Source organism: Octopus bimaculoides, chromosome 6 (assembly GCF_046866305.1).
Source record: "Octopus bimaculoides isolate indiv1 chromosome 6, ASM4686630v1, whole genome shotgun sequence".
Classification (NCBI taxonomy): domain Eukaryota; kingdom Metazoa; phylum Mollusca; class Cephalopoda; order Octopoda; family Octopodidae; genus Octopus; species Octopus bimaculoides.
This window is the reverse complement of record NC_142933.1, coordinates 78,091,009-78,113,005: the sequence shown is the minus strand read 5'-3', so window position 1 is coordinate 78,113,005 and position 21,997 is coordinate 78,091,009. Positions and strand designations below refer to the sequence as shown.

The window sequence follows — 21,997 nt, the reverse complement described above, 5'->3', positions numbered from 1 at the left end:
ATTGCTGATGCTCTACAGTGTTCAAGTAATGCCCGATAACAGGATACTGCGTCCACATATGTGACGGTGCTGCAACTATGCACTCAGACATCCTGAATTGCATCCAGAAAAGGCCCTTCCGACTAATTGACATTCAGTTACTAACGAGCATACTCCAGTCTCTTGCTTACAAGCTTGCTGTCTCCTCTTTCTGCCTTTTCTTCCGCAGCTATAATGGCTTATACTCTTTGGAGTTAACCAGTCTGATACCTCCATCACACAGGTTCTCTTACCCAGTTGTCTGTCTTGGAAAAATACAATTTGGAATATTTACCAGAACTGCGAATATATAAAACGGCAACTTTTAGGTTGTCGAAAGAGTGTGTGAACACAATTTTCCTCACCTCTATCAAAAAAGGTGACATAGGCACAGTATTTTTAGACTTATACAGTGTTTCTCAATCAAACCGATTAGATTTTAATTTTAAATTTGTTTTCTGGTTGGTTAAATCTAATACATTGTCAAAAAATCGTGTGCATCGTCTCAGCGTTATATCTCTAGGATTGTCTTACTTATAGGACTCAACTCCCTGTGGTGCTGTAAGGTTGTCGCTTTAGAAGTTCTACAAATTGGTGCCACTTTCTTTCGTTCGTCTACCCATGAGAGAGAGAGAGAGAGAGAGAGAGAGAGAGAGAGAGAGAGAGACTGATTCTGTGTTCGTCTTCATCCCGTTTAATATCCGGATTACGCTCCCGTAACGTAGTGGTTCACCTATAGAGCCAATAGAATAAGTGCGAGACTTAAAAATATGTACTGGGGTCGATTTGTTTGACTAAACCCTTCAAGGTGGTACCTGACCATAGTCGCAGTCTAGTAACTGAAACAAATAAAAGAATAAAAGCACAAGTGTCTACATTTAAAACAAAAATCCGTTTGGATGGAGTTACCATTCGAATATTTCAACATTTGTACAATATTAAATTTAAGGTTTTCGTAAAGAGAAGTATTTGTGAAGAGAAAAGAAACTATTTATGAGCTTCTGTCTGTGTCGGTCTTATATGCTTTTCTCACCCTTTATTTTCATTGCTTTCTTCTGGTTCAGTTTTCTTTGAACTTTTCCTCCTTACCTCTCTCTCTATCTGTTGTTCTTTCTTCGGTTTTGCTCGCTTTTTCTCTTGTTTCACTTGTACACGACGAGAGAAGTTTCCAATTTGGTATTACTTCTATATTATAGTCAAATCTCTTTTGAATGATACCTTACCGATTAAAAAAGAAAGAAGATATTAAATAATGTACCAGGCACTAGATGTACAATAACTGAAGAAAAAAAAAATGTGGAGGTTGTCTCGATTTGGAAAGTCTTTTGTCGTGGATCTGCTCGATCAAGACTGACTTGATAAGAGACTCACTTTGCATATATATTAATTTGTATGACAAGTATTGTGTAATGTTATGCAGAAATAGGCCTACCTTACTACTCATAAATCGATCAAGCATCTAAAAAAAAATTGTATACTGTATAGAATACACTATGTATGTAATAGACTGTGGATAATTCGAGGGCTTACCTAGTTTCACCAAATATTCACACAAAGAAGGAGAGAGAGAGAGAGAAACTTATTCAAATTGACGCTCTTAAAAAAATCCCATCAGATGATGTCATAAAAAATGTTCAAAGTAAACCGTGTTCTGCGTGAGAAAATACACTAGTATACGAAGTTTCAAACTGTTTAGTTAAAAAAAATAATTAATTAAAAAATCTGCGAGCCACACTAAACAGATCCCGGTATGGTTGGGAACCAAGCGTCTTAACACAAGCCAAGCATGTGCCTTATACGCACACACACACACACACACACACACACACACACACGCAATAGTACCTCGGTTTTCGAACATCTTGTTTCTTTATTGCCCACACGGGGCCAACATAGAGAGGACAATACAGCCTACTTTGGGGTCAGACACTAAGTGAGATATAAAAATTTACAATGAAATTGAATGGAAAATTGGATGGTAACACAAATTCCAAAACAAATTGACAAACATGAAATGAGGCAGGAGAACAAGATTTAGCTCTGACCTCACGAGGCCTGTTCCACTACCGACACCTTGTGGTAAGCCTAATGACATGTTCACGCAGTGTCTTTCACATACAGCATTCGTGCTGCACGTGCCGATCCATCTTTGTACATTCTCGCTGATAGGTATTTCCTCTCCAGCCCGCTCAGAATGCAGCCCGCTCAGAGTGCAGCCCGCTCTAATGTAGCCCTTTTGGCCACATGTATAGCAACGAGGGATTCTGCCCTCTACCCGCACTTTCATTATTGTTTCTTCGACTGTCACCATTTCTGCAAGCTTCTCTAAATTTTCTACCTTACTTTGTATTATCATTTCCAAAATTTTCCCATGCCAATTAGTGGCTTCCGTTTCTGTGGCCACCTCTTTCTCGCCTCCTAGAAGCACAGCTGTCACCACCCAAGCCTCGTCTATTTCAGGGGGGATTCCCTCCACCCTGACCTTGGAAGTTCTTCTTCCAAGGTATGTGGGTAGAAGGATTACTCTTTCCGTTTTCATCGATTTTACAGAGTTTTCCTTTGCTTTTTCTTTGTTCCTGAAGTATCCCTCTATAATACCATATTGGCTTTCTCTGGCAAGATATGCTATGTCTTGCCAGATTGACCTCAACGCCTTTTCAATTTCGTCTGTCGGTTCATTTACCAATCTTTTCTCCTTGATAGAATAGACTTTATACACATTGATTTGCCCGGGGTGTTAAGGTGGTCCTGCTTGTAGCACCTTATTCAGTGTGTTGGGCGCTCGAAAAAAGGGGTGAGAATTAAAATCTGTGAGAGATGAAAAATTCGCAAGTACGAGCAATAAATGAAATTATATGAAATGGTATCAGAAAGAATTGAAACCTTCTCTACCTCACTTCTCTGTCTTCGCAACCATTTATAATCTCTTATTACACAAAAGGTAATTGTTATCTATTCATCAGTCTATCGCTGAAGGTGTGGTAGATTAAACACTGCGTTGTTTTCCATATTACATTACTGTCACACTGAAAGAAAAAAGTAAAATGAGATAAATCAAACCTGTCCTAAGTCGTTCCTGGCGCTATTGGTTGGCAACATTAATTTAGTATTTGAGGTGGTTGTGTGTATATATTTCTCTCTCTCTCTCCCCCCTCTCTCTCCATACATATGTATGTATGTATGGATGTATGTATGTATGTACATATATGGAGTTGTAAGCTTCATAACGAATTTTCCCGGGGACTGAAATACGAACCTTTCTGGTGCATTGATATTATCTTTTCGTAATGTAAATAGGACACAAATATTTCTTCGTTTTTCTCTCTCTTTCACGCTCTCTCTTTCTCTCTCTCTTTCTCTCTCTCTTTCTCTCTCTCTTTCTCTCTCTCTTTCTCTCTATCTCTCTCTCTTTCTCTCTCTCTTTCTCTCTCTCTCTCTCTCTCTCTCTCTCTCTCTCTCTCTCTTTCTTTCTTTCTCCCTCTGTCTCTTGCTATTTCTCTTGATATTTAATATTGTGTACGTATGTGTATCGCACACGGACACAAGCGTAAGTGTCGCACTTTAATTCTTTTTATTTATTGACGAGAGACCCTTTAGGTAGCGGCTCGTCCTGCTAGAAATATCAGCCTGATTCCCTTAAATCTCGGTCTGAAGTCTTACAAAATGGCAGGACATACTGAACAAAGTCTTAGATGTACAAAAGTCCGGATGATCACGATTTTGAGTTTTAGGTCTCTTCAATCAAGGTTGACTTTCTTTTTTTTGCTCCTTTTATTGGCCCAATCACTAGTCCCCTCTGTAAGGGTGCGCGGCTTAATGGTTATGGTGTTGCATTCCTGATCGCGAGATCGTGGTTTCGATCTACAGACTGAGTGATACGTTGTGTTCGTGAGTTAAACACTGATTCATGTTGTTCTGCGATCACTTTGGCATCTGACTGGAGTACACTGTGCATCCGTACAAGCAATGTCGATTTGATGGAGGGAGGGAGATAATGTACTGCACAAGCATTTGATCGCCATAAACTAATCATCTGTGATGCAAGAAGTTACAAAGCTTTCGTCTGTCGTCTACCATAGAGTCCTCGCTTCTGGAGGGTGATATTGTGGCCACAAATCTTTCTGATGCTGATAAAATCGTAATGAGACTAAACTATTGTTCCCTTTTGCATTCACATTCATGTATATAATCAGTCCCACTGTGAGGTGCTTTGGGCAATTGTGTGCCACTATAGACCCAGACTGACTGTGTGTGTGTGTGTGTGTGTGTGCACAACACTATTCGTGTAGAAAACTTGCCTCACGAATAGTGCTGCGCGCGCGATGGGCTTCCACACAATGTCTGTCTACCAAGTTTTCTTGCAAGGCATTACTCAGCTTGGGTCTGTGGTAGCAGACATTTACCCAAAGCACCCCACACAGTGGGACTGAACCTGAAACCACGTGGTTGCAAAGCGAGCTTCATAACCATGCAGCCATGCTTATGGCTCTAGATGAAGGTGCATTATAAAAATATTCGCTGTGTCTATTTAAGTTGAGCATCTGTATTCACTTAAATGTTTTGTCCTGATAAAACAAAAACTGTTTGTTTAAAAATATGCAAATTCTACCTTTTTAAAGAGAGATGTTTATTGAAAAAGATATTACCACTTTGATTAAGTCATAAAACTATGTAGATGTTCCTGTGCTTGTTTGACAAGTTTATAAGTTTGTTTAAGAGTTACTAATTTATGCTGTGAATGTTTATCACAAAAATGAAGCGTTATATATTGTTACCCACTTTCTTTACTCAAGTTTTATAAATAAATTAAATAAATAGCTTTATAACTAAGGATTAAAATTTCTGATAGTCCGTGTTTGGTATTCTTTACATATATAGTAAGTCTCTGTTAGCAAAGTAGTTATTGTTGCTAAGCACCTCAGCTTACAAAGTATGTATACCATTTGTTCATTTAATGTCTACTTTTCTATACTAACATGTTTTGAGTAGGAATTGATTAGGAGACAAATTCTATGGCTGGATGCTCTTCTTGTTGCCAACCTTCACCTGTTTTTTTTTGTTTTTTTGAAGCAAGAAGAGATTTTTATATTCCACAGAGCTTTGAAAGTGAACAGCAAACTGGCCACAATCTCAGCATTAACATTACTTCACTCAATGACAAACAAATGTCAACATTCACATAATTCCACCCATATACATGTGCATGTTTGCATATACATACATACATTGATTTATGTATATGCATACAGATATGTATGGAAGACAGTAGTGCTCAAATAATAATTCAAACTTAGACTCTGATATCTTTATAGGGGATCAATTCCACGGGATAAAGAATGGGTATAAGAGGAATCAAGTTGAGCAGATATGGAGGCAATTATGCAGATAAACAAATTAGATATGTTAAACATAACAGTCTGTTTATCCATGTAATTGCTTCCATATCTGCTCAACTTAATCCCTCTTGTAGTCATTCTTTACCCAGTGGAATTGATCCCCCTAAAGACATTGGAATCTAAGTTTGAATCATTCGAGCGCTACTAAGTGTCTTCTATATTGAGAATCTCTGGATCTCATCTGTTGAATATATAGAGATATGTACGTATGTATGTGTGTATATATATGATGGACTAATACAAGTTTTATTTACTGAATTCAGACAGGATATTGGTTGGCTTAGGGTGATAGTAAAAGATGCTTGCCCAAGGTGCCGCACAGTAAAGCTGAACCTGATATCACCTGGTTGCAAAGTGAACATCTTAATCATATACCTTCATAATAGGCTTTTCTCAAAGTTTCCATCTACCAAATTCACTCACAAGGCATTGGTGTGCTTGGAGCTATAACAGAAGACACTTGCCCAAGATGCCACACAGTGGGACTGAACACAGAGAAGGCATTAAGTGTGCCTGGGGCTACAGTTGAAGATACTTTTCTGAGGTGCTATGTAGTGGGGCTGAACCCTGATCTACATCATTGTGAAACAAACTTCTTAACCATATAGCCATACCTGTGCCTGACAGCAATATTTGAAATCTATTCTCAAATAAGGTATTTTTGTGAGCCACCAGAGAGCAACCACTTTTATTTGGGTCAGGGAAACATTATAGCCAAGTACTTATTTCCTTTGTATATCTAAATGCACTGTCTGTATAGTGTGATCTGATGTAGAATGCTTTGTTTAGTCTACACATATATCGATGTTTGTGTTTGTCAATATATATATATATATATATGTATATATATATACATACATCATCTAGCTGTTGGTGACTTATCTTATTGTTTCTATTGTCCCTCTTTATGATATTGTTTATCCATAGACCAGCTCTTATTGAGCAGATCTATGATCAAAAACATTCCAACTATATCCATCAGATGGTTTTTTTTTCATAACATAGTGTAACTAGAATAATATTATGTAGTTTCTGTTCCTTTTTAAAGATGTTAGAATGTGATTTGAGGAAAATTTAGTTGTTATTTCTAGCAAGCCAAGTGACAATGTAGAAGTTCCACTTGGCTTTTTACTCATTGGTAGATTTAGAAGCGGCAGTAAAATTACATGGCTTGTTGTAGTTTAGACCTAACTCTATCCTAATCAAATAGTCCAATACTCAAAATCTTTTCAACTGTGCCCACCCTGTATTTTTTTTTTTTTGCATATCTAAGACTACAATATTTAATTTATTCTGCCATCTTTTTTTTAGAATGATAAAGTGTGATATGAAAGAAATTGGTTACTACTTATAACAGGCAAACCGTATGATTCCAGAGGGCCAGGTGACCAGAGACTCCTGGTCAATGGGAAATCTGGCACTGGCTACAAGATAATGCATGATTAATTCAAAACAATGTGAATGAATAAGCATTACATTTGACAGAATGATTTGAATGCTAAAGAGTTGAGCATTTGGGGAATTGTCTGTTGGAGGTTACAAAAACATCACAGATGTTGAAAGGATGTTATTTAAAAATATATCTCCAAGGTTGGCAAGATTTAGATATAACAATAAAGGGGATATGATATTTAATAGTGTTTCCCATGCATGCTTTAGTCAGATAGAGTTTGAGGCAGATTTTCTATGGTCATCTGACCTTCCTCCCACCAGCCTTCACCTGATTTCAAGCAAGGTAATATTTCCCCATGGTCTGATATGTTCTTGTAGAATACAGAAAATGAATGAAACTCATCTACTTCTATTATGCAATGTCAAAACTAGGAGATGCATGCATGCACATGCATGTGTACACTTCTTTCAGTTTCTGTCTACCAAATACATTTGAAAGGCTAAATTTAGACTTTTGATGAAGAGACTTGACCAACGTGCCATACAGTTGGGCTGAACCTGAAGCCATATGGTTTGAAAGCAAATTTCTTACCACACAGCCATTCATATGCCGATATATATATATATAATCTGTATACACACGTACATACAAGATACTTTGTTTATCAGATTTTTTGTTTGTTATTATTGAACATATAGGAAACAGTATTTTATGCAAAACTTAAAATATACTTTGATCTTATAGAAAATTTCTAATTATAAGAAACCTCCAGGCATTTTGGGCAGGATTTTAGATTTCAGAGTACAGGAAATGAAAGAGAAACTGATAGCATCACCACCGGAATAAGATTAAAATGACTGACATAATAGTGTTGTTCTGGATAAAAGTGTTCAAAAAAAGGATTTGCACAAGTTTTTCTAACAAAGAAAATGTTTTCATGTCACCTGGGCACTCATAAATGAAGGGATTTTTAATTAATGTCTTGCTTGGAAAGTTAAAAGCTTTGATATTCTCAGGTTGTTAATAACTTTATGGATTTATGTATAACTTTTTAGGACTAAATATCATTTCTATATGTGAAGAGAACACTTGGTAATCTTACAATCTAAAAGCTAGTATATTTTCTGGAAAATAATAACAAAGGAAGTTAATGTTAGTTTAGCCATATGTTAGCCTTAGTCAAGTAGACATTCCATTCATGGTCATCCTGCCTTTTTACTTATTTCCTTTAACTGTGTGTTTAAGTAATTCATTTCACAACATGGCTTTGGGTTTGATTACACAGCACATCTCTTTATAAGCCAGTGTCTTTTATTTTCATCTGAGGTTGACCAATGCCTTGTGCATGAAATTTTGTAAGCAGAAACTGTACTGAAGCCCATCATGTGTGCATGTATATTTGTATATATGTATGGTAGAAGACAAAGTTGATTTTATATACATGAATGCAATGTCAGCATTGCTTTCATACTTTCAGGGTTTATGAAAAAAATGGTAACGATACAATGTTGTGGATTGTTGTAACAGTGAGAACACTGAACTGGGTACCTTGCAGTATGTATTCTGTGTTCTGGCTCTTGGTGTTCTGAGTTCACACCCTGCCTTGTCCGTTGTGTGTGTGTGTCTGTCTGTCTATGAGACTGTACATGTGAATTGATGATTTGAAGGAGATTTGGCTGATATTTCTGGCAGATTATATAACTGTAGAAGAACCCTTGTTAGTTTTAGTAGCAGATGTTTGATGATGTACGATAAAACTGTTAAACCTGAACTGTATTTGTTTAATGATTTAAAGTCAATGCTTGATTAATATTGTTCAAAAGGCCTTAATTAAATATTTTATTTCTGTTTTTCAGATCAGATATAAACTTGATTTCTTCTGACAAATTGTTCCTGATGCTTTAGCAAACAAATTCCTTAATGCATTAATATTTCCCCAATATTAAATGTTATTTCTTCAATATCAAATTTTTCATGAAGTTGCATGAAAGTTTGGCACAGAAATTTAATTTGATGACACTTTAACTTGATGATATGCCAGAATGAAAGGATGGCTTTATGTGGAAGAGATAGAAAATGAGGCTTGGTGTATTCTAACTTATGGTTTACTTTTTTGTTACAAGAATAAAGACTGCCAAGAATTAATCAATTCAATAACTTTACAGGACTGTTCTGTAAAACCATTTGTATATCCAAACACTATTTCTTTTGAGAACAACAACACAGAATCGATTAGCTACCAATTTGCTATTGAAAGGCCAGGAAGAAAACACGTCTTTTGTACCAAGAATAGCAATAATTTGAATGAATGGGTTACTGCAATTAAAGAACATATGGATTCAAATACAACAAGATTATGTCCTGGAAATTCATGGGTGTCTGATTCTTCTCTGACAGAAGATAAGCGGTCCATGTCGAGCAATGATTTATTCACTATTCAGTATTCATTGAGACCATCTTTGATTGACTCAAGTAATTCTTGTGACTCTATTCCTTCCTTTGATGAAAATCATTCAACAAAAAATACATTTAGACATAGCACTGGACTACCTAATATTTATGAAGGTTTTGATGGTAATGACCTGAAGTCAAAATCTCCCTTGACTCAGAAAATTTCTTTATTGTCATCTTGTTCTGATCTTACAGAGTGTTCAGAAAAAACAATTAAAAGTAATTTAAATAACAAAACAAAAAAGCCAATAAGATTCAGTTTGCGTAGGGTTTTTAGTTGGAAGAAATTGGATAAGGAGAGCTCTGATGTGGAAATGACATTATCAAATATTCAGAATATTCACCTGGCAAATCACCTCCAATGTAAACTGCATCACAAATGGAATAAAATGTGGTGTGTAGTAGCCGAGGGGAACTTTTATTGCTTCAAATCAAATAAGCAGAATGAAAAAATTCAGTTCTTTTTACATCTTACTGATTCACAGTTTAAATATTCTTCTCCTTCACTCAATGGTCATACAGATTCTCAGAAAACATTCCTCATTGAAATAAGCTCACAAAAAAAATTTATTTTGTTGAATGCATCTTCATCAAGTGACCAAGTCTGTTGGATTAACGCATTGACCAGAGAGAAAGTTTCTGCTTTAAAGACTTCAGATCCACAGAAGATTCTATGCTGTGATGATAATATTTGCTCTTTGTGTTCACATTTCTCCTGTTCTGATGTACATATCTCAGTAGCTCCTTCAACTGAACTCCCAGATATTCCAGCATCACCAGAGAAATCTGATTACCATTCAATATTATCCTTTAGTGATGAAAAGGATCATGGCTATACAACTGCTTCAGATGATTTTGATAACCAAAGTTCAGTTGGTTCTCAAAATGGAATTGGTGAATCTTACACCCCACCATCACTTCGAGTCTTGGCTCAGGAAGTTGCTTTAAAGTTGCCTGAAAGTGATACTTTCGCATTTGAAGATAACTTCATCAAAGCCATTCCTGAAAGAAACAATAACAACTGGAATACTGATTCCCAAATGGTAAGTTATTGAATTTTCACTTTCGTGATCTCTTTTTCAGGTTCCAGTGTTTCAGCAAAATGATGTTTGTTTATACTTTCTTGGTTCTAATGATATATCAATTAAATTTTCAATTTTTTTTCTTCAGGTAATTTTTTTTTTTTAATGAAAAGAAGCTGAAGGAGCACATATATCAGAATTCTGTTAATTAGCAAAATACACCATTGCAATATGAATTAATTTAAGAGTCTATTTACTTCTTGTACATCCACCCACAATGGGACAAAAAAAAAAAATTGAGGGAACTTCTGGAAATACACTTCACAGTGATAACAGCATTTAACAATAGGGTGTATTCATTCAACACTAGAATGCTGGCAAGGTCTTGCTTTTTTTTTAAAAAAAATTTCTATAATTTTCTTCCTATTTTAACAAATGATTTCTAAAGAATCTTCTTATATCTAAAAGGTTCCCTTTGTTGGTTTTTGCATTCTCTGTAAAGATACCTTTAATCATATCACTTGCACCTGTTAAGATCTCTTTCTTTTCCTTTTCCATATTATATGGACGGTAGTGCCCTAGCATGGCCTTAGTTGTGGTGGCTAAAACACACTAGAAAATTAAAGAACACACAGAAAAGGGGACAAGTTTGTAGAAATCAATTTAGAGATCCCTTCTACTCCACCCCACTCTCTCACTCTTTTGTGAGGTAGCTTTACAGTACAAATTCATTAGGTTGTTATTTCATCATCATCAACAGCATTACTACTATCATCACTTTACATTTTCTGACGTTGCACCACATGCAAAATGTATATGAGTTCAGGGTACCTAACAGGTGTGCTATGATTTGTGTTCAGTAAAGCATATGTAAGTGGAGAATGAACCTTTGTATGCTGAGAAGGGGAAATGAAAAAATAAAAAAATAAATAAATAAAATCAGATGATGAGAGAAAGATGTTAACAGGTGTTGACCTACCTTAGTTCTTTAAAATACTTACGAGTACCTTTAGACTTAAGTTGATACTAAATTTACTTTTTCTGATGTAAAGATGTTGAATCAAACACCAACTTATTTATCATTCATTTTGTCTGTTTTTTTAATCTATTTTAGCTTGTTTATGTTTTTCTATTAAAATTTTTGGGATATCTATATCGGTTTCATGATATATTATTGGTTTCAATTTTCAGGAATAAATAGACAAAACAAAAAACCTCTCTACACTTTATGGTGCTCAATTAATAGACTAATTAATTTATGTGAGCATAATAATTTCACTTGAAATCTTAAAGATTTTATGACTGGTTTTTTCTCTTTTTTTTTTTGTCTGTAGGAAATATCCTATTTTTATGTTTTCAACATGGAGCTTCTAGTCTTACATTGTACTTCATATATTTGATTAGTGACAAATATGAAACTAATGTAAAGGACTTCTAGCTAGACTTATGACTTTATTGTGTCTGATTCATTACTAATAAATGCTTTTAACCTACTGGTTAAATATGCCGTGTCCTTGAGCAAAACACTTCACATTGCTATAGTCTATTCATCTGCAAAGAGTTCCAGAGAAGGTGCTGATGTCTGCTCATGACTACATAGCTGTCTAAAGTATTTAGCAAAATATGGTACATGTTACCAAGCCATACTCATATGCAAGTTATGGTTGGCTACTATTACATGGTCTTAAGTTCAAGACTTGTGGTGCTCAACTTTACTTTGCTTTCCACTGGGAGTTGATTAAAGAAATGCTAGGGTCAGATTAATTAGATTCTTCCCACTTCTAATACATACATTGTTTCGTCTGAATCAAAGTAGAACATTGTGTCTCAGTTACAAAGACATTATTATAATATTCATTCTTGTCTTTATTTACTGTGTACCACATTCAGTTTTATATTTAGATAGAAACCTTTAATTTCCTCATGAGGGTTGAACTTTTACTTGTTTAACCAGTATCTTAATGTTTATCATTATTCTCTTTAGAACTAGCAACGTCTTGCAAGAATATATTCTTCACTATTAAGAACTTATCAAGTAAACAAATATTTCCATTGAATAATTTCTGATTCTGAGAGGTGAATATAAAAAAAAAAAAGAATAGAATAAAAGACAAAAAAAAATCAGAAACAAAACAGGATTGACTGGTGAAATAATTATTTGTTTATTTATTATTTTTATTCGTATTGCATTCGAGAACTTACGTATTGGCCCATTCTCTGTTGACTTTAGGAATGGAAAATCAAATATTAGTTTGCTCCTAAGAATTACTGTGCATAATAATTTGACCTTTTTAAATCCTGAAGGATTTGCTTTGACAAAGCAACCATATTGTTATATTTCTTAGCATATGTTAATGTTATTTTTTTCACCCCCCCGTTATGACGTGTTATGATGGTGAATAGGTTTAAAGCACTATTCTATCACATTGCAGTAAACAAATTTATTGTAAGTCTTGAATTTGGTGTGGTGTTTTTTTGTTTTTTTTTTATACGAGGCAAGTATATTGTGCTGAGAAGCTTACTGAAAGTGTATATAACAAGAGCTTATGTCCATTCAATGTTGGTTTATGTTTGCTAACTCTTAAGAATTAAGTATTAAGAAAAAAGAAAACTGAATGGCTTCTCTAGGGTCATGTCATATGAATAATAATTGGAAGCAAGAAAGATGGAGTATTTTACTAAAAATACTTTTATGTACTTGTGACAGAATTTTGAACAGTAAGTTAAATGTCACTATTCTAGTTGTCCAGTACTCAGGGTTTAAAGGGTCTGTAGATAAAGGAAAGTGGAGGCGCAATGGCCCAGTGGTTAGGGCAGCAGACTTGCGGTCATAGGATCGCGGTTTCGATTCCCAGACTGGGCGTTGTGAGTGTTTATTGAGCGAAAACACCTAAAGCTCCACGAGGCTCTGGCAGGGGATGGTGGCAAACCCTGCTGTACTCTTTCACCACAGCTTTCTCTCACTTTTACTTCCTGTTTCTGTTGTGCCTGTAATTCAAAGGGTCAGCCTTGTCATACAGTGTCACGCTGAATATCCCTGAGAACTGTTAAGGGTACACGTGTCTGTGGAGTGCTCAGCCACTTGCATGTTAATTTCACAAGCAGTCTGTTCTGTTGATCGGATCAACTGGAACCCTCGTCGTCGTAAGCGACGGAGTGCCAACAACAACAACAAGATAAAGGAAAAGAGACTATTCATAAACATTGTAACTTAATGTTAACTTTAGAAAGCATAATACAATATATGGGCTAAGAATTTTTAAACATCTTGGTCTAACCAAGAGAGTTTGAGATTTAATAGTTAAAAATATCGAGCACAATTTTGTTACTTTTATTATTAATTTTGGCCTAAAGGCGGTGAGGTGGCAGAATCATTAGCTCACCGGGAAAAATGCTTAGCGGCATTTCGTCTGTGCTTATATTCTGAGTTCAAATTTCATAGTGGTTGACTTCGCCTTTCATCCTTTTGGGGTTGACAAAATAAGTACCAGTCAAGCACTGGGGTTGATGTAATCGACTAACCCCTCTCCCTGCAAAAGTTTCAGGCCTTGTACCTATAATAGAAAGAATTATTAATTGTGGCTTGAGCAAGCAAGCTCGCAGATTTGTTAGAATGCCATGAAGATTCTTATCAAGCAATAGCTATTTTTCATTTTGGCTTTACATTCTGACTTTAAATTCTGCCGAGGTTGACTTTGCCTTTCATTCACTCATGGTTGATGAAATAAGTACCAGCTAAGCATTGGGGTGATGTAATTAACCAGTCCGGTCCCACAAAATTTCAGGCCTTATGCATATAGTAAGAAGGATTATTATTATTGTGGATATGTCACAGAACCTCCCAAAACTGTGGCTGTGTGGTAAGAAGCTTGCTTCCCAACCACATGGCTCCAGGCTCAGCCCACTGTATTGCACCTTTGGCAAGCACCTTCTACTATAGCTTTGGGCATAACAAAGCCTTATGAATGGATTTGGTAGACAGAAATTGAAAGACGCCCATAACGTGTGTGTGTGTGTGTGTGTGCGTGCGTGTGCGTGTGTGTGTGCGTGTGTGTGTGTGTGTGTGTGTGTGTGTGTGTGTGTGTGTGTGTGTGTGAAGATGCATGACCTAGTGATTAGGCCATTCCACTCATAATCACTAGATCGTGGGTTCAATTCCCTGACTAGGTGGTGCAATGTGTTCTTGAGCAAAATACTTCATTTCATTTTGCTCCAGTTCCTCTTTTGATCAAGAGGGAATGTTGGTCTGTTTACCTAGCCAGCAGGGTGGTATCATTTGAAGGCTGAAACAATGCAAAAGCACATTGTGACCAGTGATATATAATAACATAGCCTGATCATTCATGTGATGTGTGTGTGTGTGTGTTTGTGTATGTCCTCATAACTTAGCAGTTTGGCAAAAGAAAGTGATAGAATAAGTACCAGATTTAAAATAAATAAAGTACCACACTAAAGTAAAATTTAAAATATATAAGTATCACATTTAGAATAAATAAGTATTAAATTTACAATAGATGAGTACAATTTGTTTAATTAAACCCCTTGAAGATGCTGCCCCAGCATGGCCACAATCCAGTGACTGAAACAAGTAAAAATTAAAAGGTAATGATAATTCTTGTCAAAGGCAAGAAAGATAACTCTGAAATTCCAATTGGATATGTTGTTGTAGCTTTGTGGCAATGTTTAACAGGTCTCCAGAGAGAAATACACTGGTAGTAAGCAGGTAAGTTGTTGCTGAATTACTTGGAAAGAAAAATATCATCTGTTAAATGGATTACTTAATTTTATAATTTCATAACTGCAAAACAGATATGATTGCACCAATTATCAATCACTTAAGCTTCCAGTGCCATGAAGATTCTTATCAAGTAATTGCTATTTTTCATTTAGTCTTTTATTTTTACTCACTTTCTCACTCATAGAGAAACTGTACTTTCTAGAATGCTAGTTCATTAATAAATTCAATTCAGGTGAGAAGTTTCTCTGAAGCTAATATAACTCCATTTATCAATGTGCAAATGGTGAATAATGACTGTTGGTGTCCTTAAGCATTAATTGTATCCTACCATGTATGAAGTGTTGAGACCTTTGAAAGCTTTGATCCCTAACTACAAGGCTTGTTTGTCATTTATCTTAGCTGCAGTTTGATATATTATTTCACATTCTTCTTTGATAAGAAACTTCAGGCCAGCTGTGTGGTGGTCCCAATTTCATACCCCACTTCCCCATCCAGCCTTCCAGAAACATATTATGTTACAGCCTTAAGTAGATAAAATTTTAGCATTTGAGGAGTGCCTGCTCTCTTTACAGATCATCCCAGACAACACCCATTGTCACTTCAATTCTCTTACTCCTTTCTCATTCCCATCACAAAGCAGTTTGTTTTGTGAATATTTACTAGCAGAGACCTGAATATAGTGGACTGGCTGGATCATTAGTATAGATAAAGTGATTTATGACATTTAGTTATTTTCCTTGTGTTTTGAGTTCAGATTCCACCAAGATTAACTTTGCTTTTAATCCTTCCAGGAATAAAATAAAGTACCAGTCAGGCAATTTAATTAACTGTACTCTTCTCCCCAAATTTGTAACTTTGTCTCTCTTTGCTAGAAATCTCAGTTTCAATGAAATCCCCTTGCTCCATTTATCAAATCTTTTCCTAAAAAGTACTTTTGTATTACTGTTTACATATTATCAACATCTCCACAGATTACAACTTTTATTTAAATATTAATTTTCATTATTACTTTTTCCCCCTTATATCTTTGCCAGTAGATTATTTTGAATACATAGTCCTTCAGCTGTGCTGGTATTTAAACCTTTTGATACTCAAATTATCCTCTAATTTTATAATAAAAAAACACTTTAAAGTTTTCCGTAGGCTGTGGTTAAAACGCTGACTTTGCTACCATGTGGCTTTGGGTTCAGTCCATTGCACAGCACTTTGAGCAAGTGTCATCTACTAGATCCCTAGACTGATCAATGCCTTGAGAGTGAATTTGGTTGATGGAAACTGTGTGGAAGCCCATCAGATATGTCTCTTTATCTTTGTGTTTGTTTGACAACTGGTATTGGTTTGTTTATATGCCTGCAACTTGGTGATTCAACAAAAGAGAGCAATAGAGTAAATACCAGGCTAAAAAAATAAGCACTGGAATCTATTTGCTCATTTAAACCCTTCAAGTAAAAGATGAGGGATATTAAAATTCAGACCATACATAATTTTATGTAAGACCCTTCTATGTTCCACCTTCCAAATTCCAGATTATTTGAAAAATACATGTACAATAATTTGAACACACATACAATAATTTTATTAGATTCACTCTCTATGCTGGCATGAACTGGAGTCAATGTCAGTTACTGCCTTCCTAGATAGATTAGAGGACCATGTCTCTCTTGTATGTCTATCTTATAAGGTTGGATGTTCTTCCTGATACCAACCACATATCACCACATTTCATCATGGTATCAACATAGAAAGGTTGTCCTGTCCTTGGCAAGACTAAGAGATTCTCCCAAACTTTAAGGGCTGTATTGCTGACACAAGGTACAAAAATAGTTGCAGGTATATTCCTTTGTAATCCAATGTCCTTTATTCATGAAACCACTCAACAAGTGAATAAGATCATACATAGTATATTGAGTACTAGAAAGGACATTAACCATTTTGTTCATTATCCTGATTATGCTCACTGGAAAACATGTACCAAAAAAATATGAATTTGAGAGTTCATAAATTTCATTGTACATATTCATTTTTCAATCCAAACCACTTTAGAATTCTCTGGGAAGTTGAAAACATCAAAGAAATTCAATTAGTGCTACCCAAAACCACTGGGTTGGTGCAACTTGAATGGCCTCTGCGAAAGCAATTTGTCCCGAAAATCAACGACAGCAAATTAAGGTTGCAAAGAGTAGAATTGGTTTGTTTATCTTGCAAGATACTCTCTAATTTTGGTGGTACAATAAACACTCTGGTGATAGAGTAGGTACAATCAGTTGAAAATCCCCGCGCGTGTGTGTGTGTGTGTGTGTGTGTGTGTGTGTGTGTGTGTGTGCATATGTATGTGTATACATGCATCTGTGTATTTATGTGTATGTGTCATGTGTTTGTGCACACACACACACACACACACACACAAACATATGCGTGTGTCTTTATATTTGTGTCTGATCTCAACCAACATTTGACAAGTGTTGTTGGCTTGTTTATATCCTGTAACTTGGCAGTTCAGTAAAAGGTTACTGATAAAATAAGTACCAGGCTTAGAAAGAAAAAAAGTCCTTGGATTGATTTGTTCAACTAAAACCTTCAAGGCGATGCCCCAGCATGGCTGTAGTCTAATGACTGAAACAGGTAAAAGATATGTTTATGTATGTCTGTGTTATTGTTGACATTGAGAGATATTTATTTATCAAAGAGACACATTTTGTTTTTTGTTAAGGAGTTGCAAATACTTTCTCAACCAATTGTTGAATTTTCATAAAAATCCCTCTGACTGTCTGATGAGGCTGACAATTATGTTTCTATGCTAACAATACTGTGAATCAGACATGAATAGGTTTGTATTAAAGATCATCTGTTGAAGGCAGATAACTGCCATTGTTGTAGCAGGTTTGTTTAGAGTAAATAGTCCATTGCATATGCAAATGTAGGGTGCGTGTGGTGCATGTCTGTGTTTGTGTGCATATGTACATACATACATACATACATATTCTATATGTCAAGTTTTGTGTGTTGGTAGCTGAAGCTATTCATTTGTTTGCCCTTTGCTGTTCAACTAAATCCTTGCTTCTAAGATAAACAAGAACAAACAGTGATAACAATGATGATGATATACGAAGGCCTATAGTGTGCATTTCAAAGTCTCACTGCCTACATTTGCTGTAGTATCAAACATACTTATTTCTGTACCGTTGTTTTCAGATGTTTCTTGGAATCTATTTAAAGGCTATTCATTCTATCTAAAGAGGTATGGCTACAAAAGTTATCTTGCTCTTTGACTATTTATATCACTGTCCATCTATTTATTTTAAAATATCTAGTTATCTCTTGCTTGGCATTTCATTTGCATGCATGCATGCATGCACACACACACACACACACAGCTTCAGTTGTTTTGATTTAGTTGCATAGCTTTTGGATCTGAATTTGCATATTTATGCTAGCAATCTCAAAATATCAATTCCAATACTTTTATTGGAATAAATACTCTACGACATATAATGTCATTAAAACCACATCATCATCAGTAGTTTCATGTCAGTTTTTTCATGCTTGCATGGGTCAAGCAAAATCTAGTGAAGCAGATTTTCTATTTCATGTTTGCATTGGTCAAGCAAAATCCAGCAAAGCAGATTTCCTATGATCAGATGCCCTTTTTGTCACTAACCCTCACTTATTTTCAAGCATGGTAATATTCCCTCATGCCTGCGCTTGTTTTCACAGAGGATCAGAAATGAATGGCACTACTTGTATGATAGCTACACTTAACATCTCGCTTCCAATGTCAAGACAAGGGAGCACACACACACACACATATGATGGACTTCTTTCAGTTTCCATCTACCAGATCCTCTCACTAAGTTTTGGTTGGCCAGGGGCTACAGTCAGTCAAAGACATTTTCTCTAGGTGTCACAGAATGGGATTGAACTTGAAACCAGGTGGTTCAGAAGTGAACTTTTTAACCATGCAGCCATGCCTGTGCTGGGCTTCTTTCAGTTTCCATCTACCAAATTCACTAACAAAGCTTTGGTTGGCTTGGTTCTGTAGTCAGCCAAAGACCTTTTTCCTAGGTGTCACGGAGTGGGACTGAACTCAAAACCAGGTGGTTCAGAAGTAAACTTTTAACCAATCAACCATGCTTGCCTCAGAAGTATGCATATGTTGCAGCTGCATTTGCTGCACACTTATTGGCAGCTAGTTTAACCTTTAGCATTCACGTTATTCTATCAAAAGTGATGCTTATTTATTCACATTGGTTTGAATTAATCCTGCATTATCTCGTAGCTTTGAGATTTTGATGAGAGAACTTTTTATCTTTTAGCTTTAATTTGTTTCAGTCATCAGACTGGCCATGCTGGGGCACAGCCTTGAACAATTTTTTTATTCAAATGAATTGACCTCAGTACCTATTTTTTGTTAAGCCTGGTACTTATTCCATTGGTCCCTTTTGCTGCACTGCTAAGTATTTTAAAAACTTTTGTACAGCTGTTTTAATTATGGAGGGACCATCTGTTCGTGCTTGTTGTTTTGCTTGGTTTGTCCAGGTAGATGTTTAATGGTAGAAGTAATTTGATGGGCTGAGAACAGAAACAAAATATTTATTCACTATTACCGGTTTTAAAACTTGTGTACATAGATATAATAAAAAGAAAAGTAGGTTACACACACAGGCACACAAACATACATACATATACACATTTAAACAGGAGTATGTGTATGTGAGTTTATACATACATAAAGGCAAACATGCTTTCCTGGGCACATGATATAGTCCATTTGTGATTTGTCACTATTTTGTTCACTAAGAGAAAAATTAGGTGTAAGTGGTATCAGATGCAATGCTCAAGAATAGAGACTGTGTTTGGTATGGTATGGTATGAGTTTGTGGAATGACAGTTAAAGAAATGCCTGATGATCTAAGTGGATGGAACTTTCAGAAGAAAAAGAACTAGGAAGATATGGGAAGTGGTAATAAGCAAGACTCTGGACTTCATGAAGGTAATGACAAGAGACCACAAGTTGTGATGTTGTGCTAGAGAAGATCTGTGCAACCCATATGAATGTGGTAAAATAAGTAAAAATTATAATGATGGTAGATTGGACACAAGCACATTGTAAAAAACCCCAAAAAAACACATGATGATAGATACACACGTATACAGACACATTCTAAAAATTCAATTCTAGCTTTCTGTCTACTTGTCATTTGATGAAAAATTGATAGAAACAGTCATTCATACAAATAATTTATATAAACGCACACACGCACACGCACGCACGCACACGCATACATACATACATATATATATATATATATATATATATATATATATATATATATCTATCTATATCTATATCTATATATAAAAAAACATTCAAACTAATTGCATACATTCATAAAAATCGCTTTTTTATATTTTTAAGGCTAGAAATATAAAATGAAAATAATTTCATATTAATGATTCTGAGATATTTGATATTTTCATATATTATACTATTTCAAAATGGCACAAATATAAAAACTTAAGAATTGGATTACAGACCCAATTTGTCATTTTTAAACTTACTGTTCATTTGATGTGACAACTACAACAAATGGCAAAAAGAAAAAAACATATTACATACATGAAAAATAAAACTGACTGAGTTGTACAGGTATTCTAGTATTTTGCACAGGAGTTTTCATTTAAAAAAATTCAACGCATATGCCTAAAATGTTAAAATTCCCTTCTCACAGCACACTTATTAGTTGATGATTTAGCTTAAAATGGTCGCTCATACTGCTTGAAATAGCAGTCAAATCCCCTTTATATCGTAGCCAAAAATTTTCATAAAGAGATTGGCAAAAAATAGGATGATTACAGCTGGAATACCCATGGATGCAGTTTTGGCTATGGAGTTAAGAAGTTTGCTTCATTTACAATTAAATGCTTTTAGATCTGATCCCACTAGTTAAACCCTTGAACAAGTACCTTCTACTCTTTAGTCTTAGGTTGACCAATACCTTGTGGGTTGAATTTGGTAGATGGAAACTAAATGGAAGTCCTTTGGAGGGACTTTTCCTGTTTTGGGGTACTAGACTTTATCAATTACCTGGTTTAGCAGCACCACCTGGTCTCGGTGTGATTTTATTGGAGTTTATCTGCTCTGATGCAATGAGAGCATGTGGCCTAGTGTTTAGGATGTTGCATTAACAATCAAGAAATCACAGGTTTTGATATTCTTAGATTGAGTTGTATGTTGTGTTTTTGAGCAAAACACTTCAGTTCATGTTGCTCTGTGGTCACTTTAACATCTCATGTGTGGTACACCATTTACCTGTACAGGCAATATCAGTTTGATGGAGGGAAAGCCAATGTGCTGCACAAACATTTGATCACTATTTACAAATATTATCTTCACTGGTTGTTCATCAAGAAATTGCAGAACCCTTATTTGTTGCCTATGACAGGAGAGTCCATGACTCTGTTGTAAACGTTTACTCCAGACTGTCTGTTTTAGGATGCTTTTCTCTTGTTTTTCTCACCAGTCATGGAATCCTTGGAATGGGCTTTGGGTGCTGCCAGTTTTCTTGTGCCTAAGCCATTTAAAAAACAAATTCCAGCATTCATGATGATAATGATAAAAAGAATAAATTTTTAAAAATTCTGGCCAACCAGTTGTTTGCAATTTAATGTTTGAAAGTAGTATGATACATACCGACCAGTCTGTTTAAATCTTGCAATAACTAATTTGAATTCAAAGGCAGAGATATATCTAGCTCCATAATCCATGGACTGTAAATTATCACCTTAACTGTGACAAACTCTTTAAGTTATTTGAAAGAAAAAAACATGTCGGTTAATGGAAAGAAATTGGCAAATATTGAAAAACCCATTATATATTTGTAACCATGAAATATGGTTCAAAGAAGAATAATTAAAAGATTTCTGTTAAGTGACTAAGCATAATATTTTTGTATATGAGAAGGATAGTCAATTGAATTAA

General features: G+C 35.4%; 1 protein-coding gene across 1 annotated transcript in view; it reads left to right on the top strand.

Annotated features, from left to right (window-relative positions):
• The window catches only part of LOC106871143 (uncharacterized), a 154,552-nt gene that overhangs the window by 47,290 nt on the left and 85,265 nt on the right, over positions 1–21,997 (top strand). The window contains exon 2 of the mRNA XM_014917453.3: positions 8,664–10,301. Within this exon, the coding sequence (XP_014772939.2) occupies positions 8,850–10,301 (1,452 nt within the window). The 5' untranslated portion in view covers positions 8,664–8,849. The remainder of the gene's footprint in view (positions 1–8,663; positions 10,302–21,997) is intronic.